General features: G+C 44.3%; 1 protein-coding gene across 1 annotated transcript; it reads left to right on the top strand.

Annotated features, from left to right (window-relative positions):
• Positions 1 to 11,740: 11,740 nt before the first annotated feature.
• On the top strand, positions 11,741 to 15,740 carry LOC128430919 (OX-2 membrane glycoprotein). Its single transcript, XM_053417050.1, has 3 exons — positions 11,741 to 11,816; positions 14,073 to 14,411; positions 14,569 to 15,740. The coding sequence occupies exons 1-3, from the start codon at positions 11,762 to 11,764 to the stop codon at positions 14,928 to 14,930; spliced, it is 756 nt and encodes a 251-aa protein (XP_053273025.1). The 5' UTR covers positions 11,741 to 11,761; the 3' UTR covers positions 14,931 to 15,740.
• Positions 15,741 to 17,164: the final 1,424 nt, after the last annotated feature.

Raw genomic sequence — 17,164 nt, 5'->3', positions numbered from 1 at the left:
TGTCGTGGTTACCAGAGGTGATAATGTTGCTGTATCAGTGCAGCTGCGTTAGTGTGTTGTCTGGGAGAGAGATTGTGGGCCAAGGTCTACTCACTGTCTCTGTGTGAACTGAATCAGGGAGCTGGGATGTGTGATATAAAGTGTTGACTATGAGTATGGTTTAAGGAATATATGTGGTGTATCAATATGAGTATGTATTATGTGTTTAGTGTATGTCAATATGTGTATGTGTTATGTGTTTGGTCAATATGTGTATGTGTTATGTGTTTGGTGTTTGGTGTATGTCAATAAATCCCCCTTTCCACACCTGATAGGTGTGGACATCACAGGGAAGGCAAAGGGCAGGAAAAAGGGGAATTATACAAAAAAAAATGAAACGTCAACTTATAGCTGTGATATAAGAATCACAGCTACTAAAACCAAAAATGATTAAACTAACAATTGCATTTATAAAATTGTCAAAACCTAGCTGTGATTAAAAGAATCACAGCAATCAATCAAAAATTCAAAACTGACAATTATAGATAAATAATTGTCTAAACATAGCTGTGATTTAAAGGAATCACAGCAATCATATCTTATTTATTAAAACACATGCATGATACTGTGGATTTAGAGAGAAAATGTAACACAAGAAGCTAAATCAACCTCTGACACTGTGGACTCTGTTAAATGTTCAAAATGAATAGGAAAATATATAACATTAGGAAAAAGTTAAAACTCCGGCGTCGGTTCACAGGTCCCGCCGAGAGGATCTTTATCAGTGTTTGAGAGGGGGTGTGGTGTAGCTCTGAGAGGTTGCTAGCACTTCAGGCTATATCAGTTATAGTGTGCCCCAAGTTCTGTGTGCTTGCTTGGGGAACTGGAGCGCTTAATGCCAAAACATAGCTGTGATTAAAAGAATCACAGCCAACAAAACAAAATTAATAAAAGTCAATAAAACAGCTTTTCAACAACCAAAGAGAAGAGCTTGATTTCCCTTCTCATCAAACCTGAGCATTGCAGAACAGATCAGCTGTTATTGAACTTTCACTGGGCTCATTTCATCGGAGCAGCAACTTCACCAGACTAAAAACAAAAAACATTGTTATCTCATTCTCACAAGGCCACAGTCGCGGATGAAACTTTTGTATGGGTGTAAGTGGCTTAAATATAATACAAACAGAGAAAGAGAAGGAAAAACTTTGCACATAAACTGTACTTAGAGATGGGCTTTAAGAGGACACCTTAATGTGATGTAGTGAATCACTCATCCTTGAATTTATATTACGAATCCAATTAGTAACTTGTGGAGTATTAAAATGGTCTTTACTATTAGCCCTGCTGTGTCAGGTTAAAATAAATAAGATATTAAATGATCTGATTTTATGTAGAAATTTGGAGGCCTAAACCGTTTCTCCTTTCCTCTAATGGATTGGATATATTTGAAAAATCTGAAACAACAAATTGCTACCAAACAGTGTAATTTTAACAATTTCTTTGGGAATTCTTTACTTCTGAATGAAGCAAATAAAAACAAACAGACATACAATCATACAACCACGTCTCTTTGTGATGTTTAACGCCAGTGGTAAGCTGTAAGGCTTCTGGCCCTCCCCCTTTTCATCCTGTGCTGTGCACGTCTTAATCTTGGGAGTAATTTTACGACCAGAAGAAGCACAGGACTTCATGGCAGTCCAGGAGTAACACAGGCATAACTTATACCCTCTCCATTTTTCAAATTAGTTCTTATTTCAGCCAATGGGCGGGAAGTTGAAGGTGCTGGGGTACAATGTGTCAGGTGGTGCCAAGGAGCGCCTGATTTACCTTTGACCTGGGCCGAGTGTGAAGTAATTTCCTTCACCTCGTACGGTCCAGTCCACCTGGGTTCTGGCCACTTTCTTTTGTGAACCTTAACTCTTACCCAGTCACCGACTTTTACCTTTGGTCCTGCAGCTTCCTCCGGATCAGTCGCCAGGGCCCTGGAGACCTGATTGGAGAGAGCTACAGTAACAGCAGTTAAAACCTTCATATAACTTGACATTTCAATGTACATCCAGGGGTGGCACGTGACCTCCATCCCTGGGTGGACCAGGCATAACTCTGCCTGTCAACAGTTCATGTGGCGACAGGTGTGTCTTACCGCCTGGGGACGACCTCATTGTCATCAACACCAATGGCAGGGCTTCAACCCATGTCATTTAAGTGTCTGCACAAACCTTCGCAATTTTGGCTTTCAACGTTTGATTGGCTCTTTCTACAAGGCCTTGTGACTGTGGATGATACACTGAGCCAAACTTGTGGTGAATGCCCAAGGCAGCCTCTACCTCTCTTAGGTGTGTGTTGTTAAAGTGTGTGCCATTGTCTGAGCGGATGAACCGTGGAACCCCGTAACGGGGGATCAAGTCCTTCTGCTGCCACTTGATCACTGACTTTGCATCCTCCCGTCTGGGGGGGATGGCTTCAACCCATCTAGAAAACCTACATACCATTACCAACATGTATCTCATTCCCTGCACTCTCATGTCTGCACCCATATCTGTATAGTCTATACTGATGTCTTGGAAACAAACGGCAGGAACGGGATATTAACCTATGGGCGTTTGGAAAGGTCTTCTAGGATTGGGGTTCCCACAAATGGAACATTCGTCACAAAATAAATTGGAGATGCTCTCGAGATTTGGATGCCACTATAGGGCTGAAATTCTCTGGAAGGTTCTGAGTTTTCCTTCATGGGTGAGGCCATGTGCTTCCTTGAGCAACATGGCACAAAGTTCTGCCGAGGCAACGATGCGTCCATCATGGGACCTCCAGAGGCCTTCTTTAGACTTCAAGGCCCCCTTTTGTCTCCATGTGGACCATTCATACGGTCCAGCTTTTTCCTGAATTTGGATGAGCGTGTCTTCAGTGAGTTCCGTGAACTGAGCTGGGCTGGGGGATGCCATGACCATCTGAGGCGGCGTGTAACCTCCTGCCTCCTTGGCAGCTTGGTCAGCTGCATTATTTCCAGCACTGATTCTGGTTTGGTTGGTGTCGTGTCCTTTGCACTTCATGACAGCCAGGCGTCTGGGCAACAGAACTGCACTCAGGAGGCGTCTCATTGGAACTTGATGTCTGATCGGTTGATCACCGGTAGTCAGGAAGCCTCGTCTCATCCAGGACGGGCCATCAAGCTGAACGGCACCATGTGCGTATGCAGAGTCAGTGTAGACATTTACAATTTGCCCTTGCCCCAACTCTAGGGCTCTTGTGAGGGCTGTGACTTCAGCTAACTGAGCTGAAGCTGGCTGGGGAATGATTCCAGCTTCCAAGGTGGTGTGACTTCCATCTGGGTGTTGCTGCACTACAGCATAGGCAGCCACATTGCCATCTTCTCCTTTGTAGCAGCAACCGTCCGTGTACAGCCAGGCATCAGCATTCAGAATGGGATCTGCACTCAGGTCTGGTCTGAGCTTGTTTTCCTTGATCGCAAGTTCTCCACACACATGGGGTGTCCCACTGGCAATGTTGGAGGCCATGTTGTTGATGCTTGGAACAAAGGTTATGTGTGACTGAGTGCACTGGACCTGAAGTTTAGTCTTCCGGGCTGCACTGAAGGTGAACTCTTTGCTCTGGAGGAAAGCTGCAACTCCATGCGGGGTGTGAATCTGAGTTGGATGTCCCATGACGACATGGCTGGTTTTGTCAATGGCTTTCGCTACAGCTGCAACGTATCGGGCACACGAACTTTGTCCTGTCTCGACCGTGTCGAGTTTGGAGGAATGGTAAATGAGGACACATCGGTCTGTTGAACGCCTTTGGAATAATACTGCATTCACAACACCACCCATCTCTGAAACATCAAGATGAAATGGCTTGGTGTAGTCTGGTGTGGCCAGAGCAGCAGCCTGGGCCATGGCCTGTTTGAGGTTTGAGAATGCTGTGTCTGCCTCTATGTTCCATACTAGTGGGGCTGTGAGGTTTCTGTTTCCTGCTTCCCTCAGCAGATCCCTGAGAGGGGCAGTGAGTCCCGTGTAGTCTGGTATGTGAGTCCTGCTGTATCCTGTGAGTCCAAGGAAGGACAACATTTGAGAAACAATCATTGGCTTAGGATGGTGCAGTATAGTCTGTCTGTGGGCAGTGGACACTCCAAGTCCTTCTTTTGAGATCTGTCTTCCCAGAAACGTCACTTCTCGTCTTGTGCACTGCACTTTCTCCTTCTTTACCTTGTAGCCTTTCTCGGCCAGCAGGGTGAGAAGAGCATGGGTGGCATCTAGACAGATTGTGGCCGATGTGGCGGCCAACAGCAAGTCATCTACATACTGGATCAGCACCACTCCTTCTGGGAGCTCAAGCTGTTGCAGGTGATTTTTCAGAGCCTTGTTGAAAAGGCCAGGGGAACATCTGTAGCCTTGTGGCAGGCAGCTGTAAGTGTACTGTTGGGTGTTGTACGTGAATGCAAAGAACTGTTGGCAGGTTGGGTGTACTGGAATGCTGAAGAAGGCATTTGCCAGATCTATTACTGTGAAGTAGGTGAGACTTGGGTCCAGGTTGTTGAGCGAGACATGTGGGTCGGGAACTGGGTGCACATCTGGTATCGTTATCTGATTGATTGGTCTGAAGTCTTGCACCATCCTCCAGCCTTTCCCTCCAGCTTTAGGTACTGGCAAGATGGGGGTGTTGTAGGGAGAAGAGGTGGGGTAGATCACTCCAGCTTCCAGGAGCCCTTGGATTGTGGAGGCGATTCCTTCCAATTGGTCAGGTTTGAGTCTGTATTGGGGTCTGTACAGCGGTGGGTCATGGGGGTTACAGAGTCTGACCATGATGGGCTCGGTGTGGAGTCTTCCCACATCATAAGCAGAAGTGGTCCAAATCCTGGTGGGGACAGCGCTGAGCATCCGAGTTGTGTCTGGGTGATCGGTGCAGGACAAACCGTGATGTCTTGGTATGGGCAAGTGTTCTGGGAGTGTGGTTTCCATGGTGGCAGGGATGTTGAACTTCCACATGTCTTCAGTGGCGGCCTTGAGAACTTCTGGGTCTGTAGTAGCAATCCAGGTCAAACCTTGTGCTCTCTTCATCATGGGGCCTAGACTGCGAGCTTCATGGCCAAATCCCACAGTTAGTGTTACATGTGGAGCAGACTCTGTGAGCTGGTACCATTCTTCAGCAAAGTCATCCAGTTTAACCTCTGCAGCCACTCCTTCTTTGCCACACACTATACTTGAACATGTGATCTTGGGTTGTAGATGAGCCATGTTCTCGTCCCAGTCTTCCTCATATTGTTCATCAGGGTTCGAGGTGACATTAAGAGTGCAGTGTATGTGTGAGAGGGGAGTTTTGTATGGGTGTAAGGCATAGATTTTAGGTTTGTATGTATTGAACAGGAACTGGATGTGTGGTGTTGAGGGGCCAGTGGGCATCAATCTGAGCCAAAACACTTCTTGATCCTGCGGTTGGGGTGTTTCTCCAGTGAATAGGATACGAATTGGATGCTGTCTTGTGGTTTCTGGGACTTCAGAGGAGATTTGGACCCCCTTTTCATCGAGATAAATCTTCAACTTGAGTTTGCACATCAAGTCACGTCCTAATAAGTTGGCCGGGCATGTTGGGGCAGAGAGGAATGCATGAGAAACTGTGTGGCTTCCCAGCGTCACACGGAGGGGTTGGGTGAAGGACTGTCTAATTGGGGACCCCGTAACTCCCACCACCATAGTGGAGTTTTCTGAAAGTTGCTGTGTGGTCCGCAGACAGGAGTATGTTGCTCCAGTGTCTGCCAGCATGAGATGAGGGACACCATCGATGTCACACGACACAAGTGGTTCGGTGTTGAGTCCAAAGTGTCGCATCAGTCCCCCTTCTGGTGGCGGGCATCCTCATTCGTTCCTCCACTCCCTCAGGGGGGTCTGGGTGGCTGGGTCCACATCATATGGGACTGGGTAAGGCATGTTGGCTTGTCTCTGAGGGGGTGGTTGGTAAGGTGGTTGGTAAGGTGGTTCTCTGGGTTGGTCACAGCCTTGACCACGTGGGGGCCCCATTTGCTGGGGTTTCAAGCCTGCAGTTTCTGGCTATATGCCCTGGTCCTCCACAGTTATAGCAGAGACACGAGGTGTTTCCTGTGCCACGTCCTCTGCCTCTTGGTGCCCAACCTCGTCTGCCTCCTGGTGCCCAACCTCCTCTTCCTCCTTGGGGTTGGTGCTGATACGGGCCTTGTTGTTGCTGATACTGGCCATACTGCTGCTGTTGTTGTGGGCCATAGTAGAGGGGAGGAACCTGCATCAGGGGCTGAGGCGTAGGGAGAGGCTGTTGTGGTGAGCCATAATAGAGGGGAGGAACCTGCATCAGGGGCTGAGGCGTAGGGAGAGGCTGTTGTGGTGAGCCATAATGTAGGGGAGGAGTCTGCAACTGTGGCTGAGGCGTAGGGAGAGGCTGTATCGCTGTCATCTGCTTAACCACCAGGTCCGCTACTTCTGCAGCCGTGGGCGGTTTCACTGCCTTGGCAGCCGCTGCTGCTTTCCTCTCAGCCTTGGTGCCTTCATGTTCGGAGACTTGAGCCACCATGAGCCTTCTCTGCAGCACCTTCATCTCATCATCATATTTGTCTTGGGCTTCAGTGTGCTTGTTCATGTGGTGAGTGACTTGAGCCTGCCATTCGGCTCCCACCATGTCTTCCAATCCCACGCAATCTTCCAACTTGGCCTGTACTGATTGTGGAAGTCCTTGAACGGTAGCTGTTCTCCACATGGATAGGGTAAGGTCTGAGGAGTCGTGGGGTCCAAGGTAGGCCTTCCTCCAGGCCTGCTGTGTCTTTGGCGAACTCTGCAGGAGACACCTTCCCATCCCACTTACAGGCCTTCAGAGCACCTTTGTTTAGTGGGGTTGGGTACTTGTGCCTCAGGGCGGTCCACAGGGGGTTCTGGTAGGGGTTGAAGGATGCATGGTTGGGGACCGATGCAGTGATTCCTCCTTCCTGTAGCAGCTTGGCCGCACGATGTGGATCTGTGCAGCGAGCTAACACCGGGCGGAGGTCCCCAGCGGCCAGGTTGTTCCCCATGGTGAGGGTTTCAAACGGCTCTATCCAGGGAGTGGCTCCTGACGTGAGAGGGGGCAATCCTTCAATTAGGCCAGTCATATCAGCAAATCCCCATGGGTGGAAATCACACATGCCGGGTGACTGTCCAGGTGCCTGTCTCAAGGGGAGCGAGTATGCAGGCCTCTCCTCCTGTCTTGCTTCTTCCCTCTTCTGGGCCTCCTTCATCCTTTCATGATGCCCTCTCGTCCTCATAGGTGTGGTACTGCCATGTAAGATGCCGCTAATTACGTGGACTCCCTCCTTTTCCTCCCCTTTGTCGTCATCCTCTTCTGATTGGCTCGACCTATACTGGTGCTTGTCACAATCATGTGGTTCTTTCTCCCAGTCGTCATCCGACTGATGGAAAGCCGGCGCCCCCTTTTTAGGTGGACGAGAGAGGTCCCATCGCTCTGGGGGCAACAGAGTGCGTGTCATGGTGGGATGTTGTTTTGACCTTGTCCAGGTGTACCCCTTTCCCCATGGAGTGTGGTCTCCAAGGCTGGACCTCCTCTCTCTGATCCTCCCTTCAAATGCGTGGGCAGAGGCCGGCCCTCCTTTAGCCCCATCTGGTGACGGTGAGCGATGCATTTTCACCGATCCACTGGCGGAGCATGATGGTGTCTCTCTTCTGCTTCTGTGACCCTCGTGCCCTCCATCTTGGTCTCCTTCAGTTGTCCCCGCAGTCAGTGCAGCCATTTCCTCTCTCAGCAGTCTGATTTCACCTTGAACTGTTTCTACTGTTCCTGTAAGGATCTGTGTTGCCTCCGAAAGTGAATCATCTTTCACCGTAAGTTGTCCTCCTGTCAATTGCATGACTCCATGAAGCACTCCTCCCTCTACTACGCGCACTGGCGCCATCGTGTAGGCACTTGGTGGAAGTTCAGTTGGAGCCCTCTTTGTCTCCCTCTTCTGGGGAGACAGAGGTATTACACCTGCGTTGACACCGTAAGGAGGGGGCATTTGGGGATATAGGGATGGCACAGCGGCCGGGGTTGGCACTGCAAGGGCGTTGGCTGTTTCCTGCAGTTGCTCCTTGTCCCCACTGGGAGTTTTGACATTCACTCCCAAGCCATCAGTCCCTTCTCCGAATTTCGGCATACCGAACACAACCCGCAAGCAAACATCCAGAGCCTGTGAGCCTATCTCCAATTCCAATTTAGCCATTTTAGTTTTAACATGGTGGTTGGTGAACAGAGTGCATTTAGCTGCTTTCTCTGCTGATTCCGCCTCGTCCACTGCTAAGAGCAGTGCGGCTCTCATACTTCCAATCACCTTCCGGGTTGGGGCTATGTTCCCTGGCAATATCCACCCTTTATTCCGCCACCCGATCAAAATCTTGCTCCACACTTCCTCCCTACTCTTCCACTCCTTAGGAGCGGTCATATTTCTCACTTGTGCGGTCACATATTCCCCAAAATCCTCTATTTTTTTTTTTTTTTTTTTTTCTCAGTCAGTCTATGAAATTGTGTGTGTGTTGCTCCGTCAGTGAGAGGGGATGTGTGTGCGCTTTGCTATCAGTGTGTAGGAATGCTAACACACGGGCAGAGACCGTAAAAGGGCTGCTCCTCAGAAGTCTCCCCCACAGTCACTTTTTCTAATTATAATATTTGATAGTCCAATTGTTAGGCCCTTCCATTCCCTTTTTTGCGAGATTTGGAGGGCCTGTGAGTTAAATCCGTAGCGATAGTCCCACACACAAACCCGTTAAGGTGCTTTGTTTTACAGTGTGTGTCGTCACGCCAACCCCCACATCAACCACCGTCGTGGAGCTATTTTACAACATGGGTCTGGCTGAATTTTAACTCCTTTTTTTCTCTCAGCTACTCTTACACCAACTCATTTAGACATATTTTACAGTGTAAGCTGCCGGTATCTCTTTCTCTCGGCTACTCTTACACCAACTCATTTAGTCATATTTTACAGTGTAAGCTGCCGGCTTCTCGTTCTCTTCGGCTACTCTTACACCAACTCATTTAGTCATATTTTACAGTGTAAGCTGCCGGTATCTCTTTCTCTCGGCTACTCTTACACCAACTCATTTAGTCATATTTTACAGTGTAAGCTGCCGGTATCTCTTTATTAAATATAAAACCACAATTGCTAAATACACAGCGTTTTCAGACCTTTGCAATTACTATTCTAAATTTAGCATAGGCAACTTGTACTCACCCTCAGTACTACTGATCAAAAATTTAGTTTTATTTCCTATCACGACAATATGCAGATTTCAATTAAATAGGCTCTGCTTACCTTTTAATAGTACAGCGCTGTTTTGATCAGGTTCCCGAGGAGAGACAAGCCACGCAGGGCGGTTCTTTCCCGTCCGAGAGACGACCTCCTCCCCGACTGGTTGTTTTTCCACTCCGCTCTTTTCAATCGTCTGAAACCATCCTCTGCTACCATTTGTTGCGGGTGGAAATCAAAGGAGAGGAGTCGTCGTTCTCAAGTTGAAGTTAAGCAAGTTTATTCAGAGGTCACAGGTCAGGAAAACGCGGTGTCCAGCAATTGAACATGCATGGGTCTCTAGTTCTACGCAGGAGGCTGCACAGGAAGAAAGACGCTTAAACAGAGTGCGCACATAGATTATATCCTCTTGGAATATCGCGTGATGAAGATGTCGTACGTGCACTCCGTTGTCGTGGTTACCAGAGGTGATAATGTTGCTGTATCAGTGCAGCTGCGTTAGTGTGTTGTCTGGGAGAGAGATTGTGGGCCAAGGTCTACTCACTGTCTCTGTGTGAACTGAATCAGGGAGCTGGGATGTGTGATATAAAGTGTTGACTATGAGTATGGTTTAAGGAATATATGTGGTGTATCAATATGAGTATGTATTATGTGTTTAGTGTATGTCAATATGTGTATGTGTTATGTGTTTGGTCAATATGTGTATGTGTTATGTGTTTGGTGTTTGGTGTATGTCAATAACTTCTACATCAGTCTTCAGACATGTCCTGTGGTGAATCTCCAGAGAATTAGATCCAGACTTTCTCCACAGTTTTCCTTTCACACATGCACGATGCAGTGGAGGGTTTTCTATACAGACGTGTTCACAACAACAAATCCTCCCGATTCGAACCCAGACACCGTTCTACATGGACCCAGACCTATTATTCATTTTTCATTGAGCGTTTCTGATTTAACCTGCGCAGCTTTTTCCGTCTTTACGGTAGTAAATCCTGGCAGCACACGGTAAAGTTTACTTCTCTCACTGAACAAGAGAAAGTTGGAACAAAGTGAAAAGTTACAGCTGTTTAGTTGTAAATGTTTGTTGAGATTGTTCATCTGGGAAATCTGGTGAAGAAAAGGAGAAACTCAAACTACATCTTTTTATTTTATTCTAAAATTAAGCACTTTATTTCAAGATGCCTTTTCTGAAGCTCCTCACGCAGTAAAGTGAGAAGTTAAATGTCCTGAATCAATGTTTATCTGTATGAATCTGTCAAGTTTAAATCTGACATTATCTTTAAAAAACAATTTTTTCTTCATATATTTTTTCGATCAATTGTATTTTTCTTGTGATACTTCACATATCAGCTGCTCAAGAATCACAAGCCCAAATATCTTTCTATGAGACTGGGAGTGGGTGGAGAGAATTACCTGTCACAGGGGAGGAGACTAGAGAAGGGGAGGCTGTGGGTGTGTCCTCGTCAATCTCTTTGTTTGAGACCATGCTGACACACCAGTAAGTTTGTCTGTTTGTCTTCTATGATTAGAAGATGTTTAAACACAGTGCAGCCTAATTTAGCATATTTCTGACTCAACAGACCAAGCTGTATGGTTACCAAGCAGACAGCACCACAAAGGAGAACCTGTAAAGTAGTTTATTGATCTGTATTTAATTATATTTTTCATGAACGGGACCAAAGGAAGGCCTGAAGCATTACTGCTTAACCAAGACCTTGCATTAAGTTGTAGGCAGCAGTTGGCACTTTTGTTGTTGTAGTTATTGTTTTGCCGTGGAAAGATCCTTCCTACCCTTCCTCCATCCTTCATCAACCTCAGCACTAATAAATGGTTAATTGGCTCTTTGATCCTTTTGTGTGAATGTGCACACCAGCTAGAGGTTCTACGGTCCAGAAATACAGCAAAACTGAATAAAATATCATTTATAGTCTTTTTTTTTTCATCAGCATTTGTGTTAATTATTGCTCACATAGCCACAGTGCACATTTTGTGTCTGTGTGTAGTGTTTCTATTGCTCTCTAAAAGAAACAAGGATCCTCACATGACAACTAAACAGCAGAAATCTCACTATAGATCACAGTAGAAACAAAACAGTTTAGTTACACAGCTGCTCTCTATGAACAAACTAAAACAAGTGTATTAGATATAAGATTTCTCTTTCAACATCCGAAGGATTCAGATGGAACCGAGTTAAAATCTGGTGATTTATTTAAGAGATACTTTAATGGTGTTTCCTGAAGCGTCCTCAGATCCCTGTTTCAACACATTGTTCGTGAAAATACTAATACTTGTATTATTATTATAATTCGCCAGAGATGTCAAAGTTACACAGAGTACTTAATTTATTGCCGCGACACTCACGTGGTCCTCTGACAGAGGAGAAGATGGTAAATCCATAAAATCACAAATGGTTACTCCAGGGGGAAACCCGCTTCACTCGTTTTGGCGGCTCTGTGGCTTAATGGGATGAATATATGTTTGTTTTTTGTCACTCGTATAATTCATATCATCGTCTCACTGCACAGAACCCGGACATCGTGTGAGACAGAGATGATTCAACCTGCACTAACACGTTTACTCTTTGTGTTTGGACTCTTCCAGAAAGGTGAGAACACTGATTATTACTTTAATTTAACTGAATGTAATTTATTTGTCTTAATCTGAAAAGACTCATGTGCGCTCGCTGTGTGTCTTTTATTTTATTGTTTATTCTAGTTATGCGAAGATAATCTGGAACCGATGCGTGTTTCAACCATAGACTGTAAATAAAACTGTTTCAACCCAAAGTTCATATTACATCGAGTTCAGATAAATATCAAGCTCAGACTTCCTGCCTCAGACTAACAGCTTTTGTTCTAAACACACACGTGGAGGGAGATTAAACACGAACAGTACTCAGATAAAAGTATTGTTACTTTATGATTATAATGACTCAATTTGAAGTAAAAGTATTCATCGAAGAAAGTACTTGTATAAGAATAAAGGTAAAGGTTTAAAAAAAACGACTCATGTATTGAGTTACTTTATTAGAATGAATTGTGTTCAAACAGGATATTAAGAGGTAACATTGTAAAGTACACATTGATTTAATTAATAACGTGAGATATTCAAAACTAGGCTGAAATACACGCTGCTAAGCACAGTTTGCTTCCAAACTCCGAGAAACAACCTTCAATGAATCCTGAAGACATGGAGTGTAGCATTTACCTCGAATACACAAAGTACAAAATACTGGACTAGTCCTAGGTTCTAAGGAGTGGGGTGAAAGCATAAACAAAGAAGCCAGAGACCAGGTACTTTATATTTAAGCCGGCAGTTTACTAAACACATTTAGACAATAAATAAATAATATTATAAACATAATGAACTTAATGAACATATATACAAATAATTCAAACAATAAATAAAGGAGGGTTTGTATGAGTGGAGCTCACTCTTCTTCCCTTATTCTCTTTTTAGTTCATGGGCATTGTCTTTTCAAAATAAATAATAAAGATCCAAATCCATTCAGTTCAGTTCAAAAATATAAAGAAAATACCGATACTCCTATCACTCTGGCAGTGAGTATCTAGTAAGGTCCAGGTAGAAGGGATGCTCTCTTCAGCCCTTTAAAAACGGACTCCGCCGGTCCTCCTAGCTCGCCATCTTGTCCGTGCTGCGTGTCTGTTGCTCCAACACGCACACACACAGGTGTCTCCTCCCAGGTTCGCCTGATCACAGAACCTCTTCAAATACGTGATGCACTTTTAAACAAACTTTTGGTATATCCTTCAGGTCTTCACATATCTTTTTACTCTTGATTTCAGCTGTACAACTTCTTCCTATCTTTTCCTATTTCTTTTTCCCCTCGTGGTCTCTTCTAGTGGTCTTGTTTAGTGGTCTCGTTTAGTGGTCTTGTTTAGGTCTCGTGTCTTCCCTCCAATTTTCCCTTTTCGAATCTTTCTCGTTCCTGTCACCTGCTTTCACCTGTGCAGGGCCAATTCTCTTAAAGGGGAAAGTGCCCTTAAAGGGAAAGGGTCACTTTTTAGTCACCAGACTTTTAACTTTTTCTCCAGTAAATCCTTTTCATGGGTTTTAACTGAATTTAAGTTAATTACATGTATAGATTTTAACCAGTTTCACTTATTTAATAATTTAATTGACTATCTATTTTTAAATTACCAACATAGTTATATTTATTTATTTCATATTTATCTATATTATTCATATTTAATGAGGGCAACATTAATGTGGACTATTTATTTATTTAGTATACATTTTAATGCATATTAATATATATTTCAAGTTTATCTATATCATTACTTTTATAATATATTATAATTTATAGATATTAATATGTGTTACAGAGGCAGCCTGAGTGCACTCAGTTTCCAAATCAAACTGAAATCTAACCTCAAAATGTTCACCTGATTAACATAAGATAGGAAGATGCAGACATTCAAAAATACAAATAATAATAAATGAATTAAACAAAATAATTCTTTGCCATATGATCTACATCTTTAGAACTAGGTGGTAGGATAAGCAGGTGAAGAGCACACATACATGCACATGGTGTTGTTTCAGTGCCTCATACGGAACAAGACGAAAGACCATTTACATAGAATAAAAACTATCAATCCCTGCAGCAGTTGCTTGCTGTAGGGATTCATAGTCATTCTGCAGAGTCATTCAAAAATAACGTATTCTACTAAATAGAGTAAATCTTTACAATTTAAAATATGTAACAACTGAGTAGAAGTTAAAAGTATTACGCAAAATAACTACTCCAGAAAACTATACAAGAGTACATGTAACGTGTTTCTACCCACATGCTCTGTTGAAACCAAACATCTGGATGTGCAACTGTCCTCTCCTGTAGGTCTAACATCTGTAATCCAGTCTGTGGAGACTGTGGAGGAGGCAGTGGGAGAAGATGCTCTCCTCAGCTGTCAGGTCCTAAAGTCTGAACATGTGGTGCAGGTCACATGGCAGAAACAGACGATGGATGACGTGACCAATCTCGCCACCTCCAACACTGTCTCTGGCTCCAGGGTGATGTCAGACTTCAGAGGCAAAGTGGAGGTGAAAGATGGTGGACTGCACAGCCGCTCCATAGTGATCAAGAATGTGACGGAGGAGGATGAAGGCTGCTACCTCTGCCACTTCATCACCAAACCTGCTGGAGCACTCCCTGGCAGAACCTGCCTCAAGGTCTATGGTGAGAACATGACTGAATAAACCTGTTGAACTCAACCTTGACTTTGTACTTTCTAGTATGAAATGGTAATAAGACTGTGACTTTACATTACATAGGTTGAATCCAGTAAAGAACACTAAAGTCATTTTACAGTGTGACACATTTCTTTTCTCCCCAGAGCTGCATGAACCCGTTCTACACGTGAGAGAATCAAGTTCAACTGATGAGTTCCTGGTTTCCTGCTCCGCCACAGGACGACCTGCTCCAACCGTAACTCTCCACGTCACACAGCAAGACTTCTACCTCTCACAGAACCAAACTGTGTTGATCAACACAAACGGTACATTCACTGTCACTGCCACAGCCGTGTTGGCAGGTTTCCATGATGCTGGCACACTGGTTGGATGTGCCGTGCAGGTGCTCTCCTTTCGTAAAGAGGCGTTTGTGGAGATTCCTGACGTGAAAGTGACGCCTACTAGTGGTGAGAAACACTTCTACAGCCACACATTCATAGACTGTAGGGGACCGGTACAAGTGTGAAGACGCTCACTCATTTCAGTCTGTTGTGTGGAAACACTTCAGTTTCACAGAAACGAGTTTAGTGCAAGCACAGCATTAAACCCTCTACAAGTTTTACAGTTTGTACAGTTAATTTTCTACATGCTGCAATTTAATCGATATTTATTTTACTATTTTTATAGTGTTTATTTTTGTTATTTTCCTTTTGTAAAAATTACTTATGTAGGAAGACACAGCCATAGTTAACCAGGGTTGAAATAAAAATAAATAAAAGATCAGTTAAATGCCCATTTTACCACAGTTGATATGGTTCCTTGGGGTCTTAATGAAATTTCTGTTTCTGTTTTCTGGTCAAAATACCACAAGGATCATTTAAAACAGCACCTTTTTACCCTGTCTAAAACAGCTCTCCTAAGATTGACCTTAGCTCACGAGCTAACGCTAGCTGGGGAGCCGGAGGACGCGTTAGCTCGCGTTACCTCGCAAGCTAATGGGAGCCGGGTCGTCTCTCCCCGGAGCCGGTGAGATGATGGTGGGGGGTGGTCCAAGGCCATGTAGCGAGACTCCCTACATGGGCCTGGTGTGACTATTACGTATTTTTCGCTCGTAATCCCTTTCGACGCACTCTAGCGTATTGCTTCTGACATAGAGGAACCACAACAAATCGTGGGAGTTGGTTTTTTCAAGAGTTTTTGGGATGGTAGACATGCCAGATACCCAAATGAACGTGTAGAAGCACTACAAAGGTGGGATTTTCATAATATGTCCCCTTTAACGGTTTTCTGCGCCTTCTTTCTTCCGTACGGAAAACATGTCGAACCGTGACCTCGAAACAGAAGCTTCAGTAAGTTAACGTTCACAAGTCTCTCATTTGACCTGTTGACCGGTCGTTGAGTGTAAGATATGAACAATTCCTCCATTTTGTCTCACAGTCGGGACGTGGATTGTGGTAGTGACCTTCCTTTGCACTGCTTCAGTCTTAGCTGTCCTGTCAATACGAAAACTAAGCAGCAGGTACGTCTTTCAACCAGAATCTGTTATAACTGAAGAGACGATAGAGACGCTTTGGCTTTGGCTTCACTTTTGGATTGTCGTCATGTCCTCTTGTCGTCCATCTTTATATTCATCTATATCCTCTCTGTTAGAGTCTATGAGCGTTAATATTCAGCTTTAACTGTTCTTAGATCCTTCAGTCCGTCACACAGAGACCAGGAGATGATTGAGGTTCCTCAAACTGCAGACGCTGATACATGAGTCACTCTTCATATACTGGTCTTCACACTTTATTTAAAACTGCCTAACCTTCACCAGTGTGGATGATCTGTTTGTGCAATAGAAGCTGAGTTATGAAATATTTTTTATTTTATTTGTAGGGCCCAAGAAGCGCAGCCCACACCAAAGAAGAGTTTGGTCAGAAAACGGACACCTCCTTCAGAAGATAGACAGAACATAGCAAGAACCTGAGTCGCCTTCAAAAGTCAGAATTCTTCAATCTGACCAGTAGGTGAAGCTCAGGTCTCCACTGAAAGTTCAATGTTGTTTACTTTAGGCAGAGTTTTTTCATCCAGAAATATTTCAATTTCCTTTTATATTTTCATGTTCCATCTATTGATGCGTGTTAGAAGCATCTTCGACCCTCTACCCGTTCGTTTTGACCCAAGACTTTCTGCAGAAGTTAGGGGGCAAAAAAATGTGTCTGCATTCAGACGTGCACTGAGCTTCAAAGATCCTCCAGACAGCTTCAACAACTACAATGGGTCACATGATAAGGTCAACTAGACGTTTGGGACTTTTTGTGTTTCTATTGTGAAGAGCAGTAGTGTAGTGATTAGGTTCTCAGCATTTTTATTGTGTTGTTTTGGTGGTGTAAGGGTTTACGTGTGTTTTTTATTGACTGATATCTAGATAGTTTCTGTTCCTTTTTGACATTTGTCATTGTGCATTTATTTTTTAATATTCAAGGTTCTTAGTACGGCTAGAGTGCGATACAAGAAGAGAGAGTGGAGTCAGCCGAGGTCTTACTTGATACTTGATACGTGTCAATTTCATATTGTTCTTCGAAGTTTGTAGCAGCTAATTTTAAATTGTTAAAACGAGTCATTCTTTTTTTTTAAATTACATAATGTTGAACAGTGCCTTGTTCACTTACAATAGCTTTAAATACTGAGGGGAGAGGGATATTTATAAATTGTGGCTGATGTTTTTCTGGTTATTTGTTTAAGTTGATGTTTCCCCGCTCTTGTTTGCACTATTGT

The sequence above is a fragment of the Pleuronectes platessa genome, chromosome 24 (genome assembly GCF_947347685.1).
Source record: "Pleuronectes platessa chromosome 24, fPlePla1.1, whole genome shotgun sequence".
Lineage (NCBI taxonomy): Eukaryota > Metazoa > Chordata > Actinopteri > Pleuronectiformes > Pleuronectidae > Pleuronectes > Pleuronectes platessa.
This window is presented reverse-complemented; position numbering and strand designations above follow the sequence as displayed.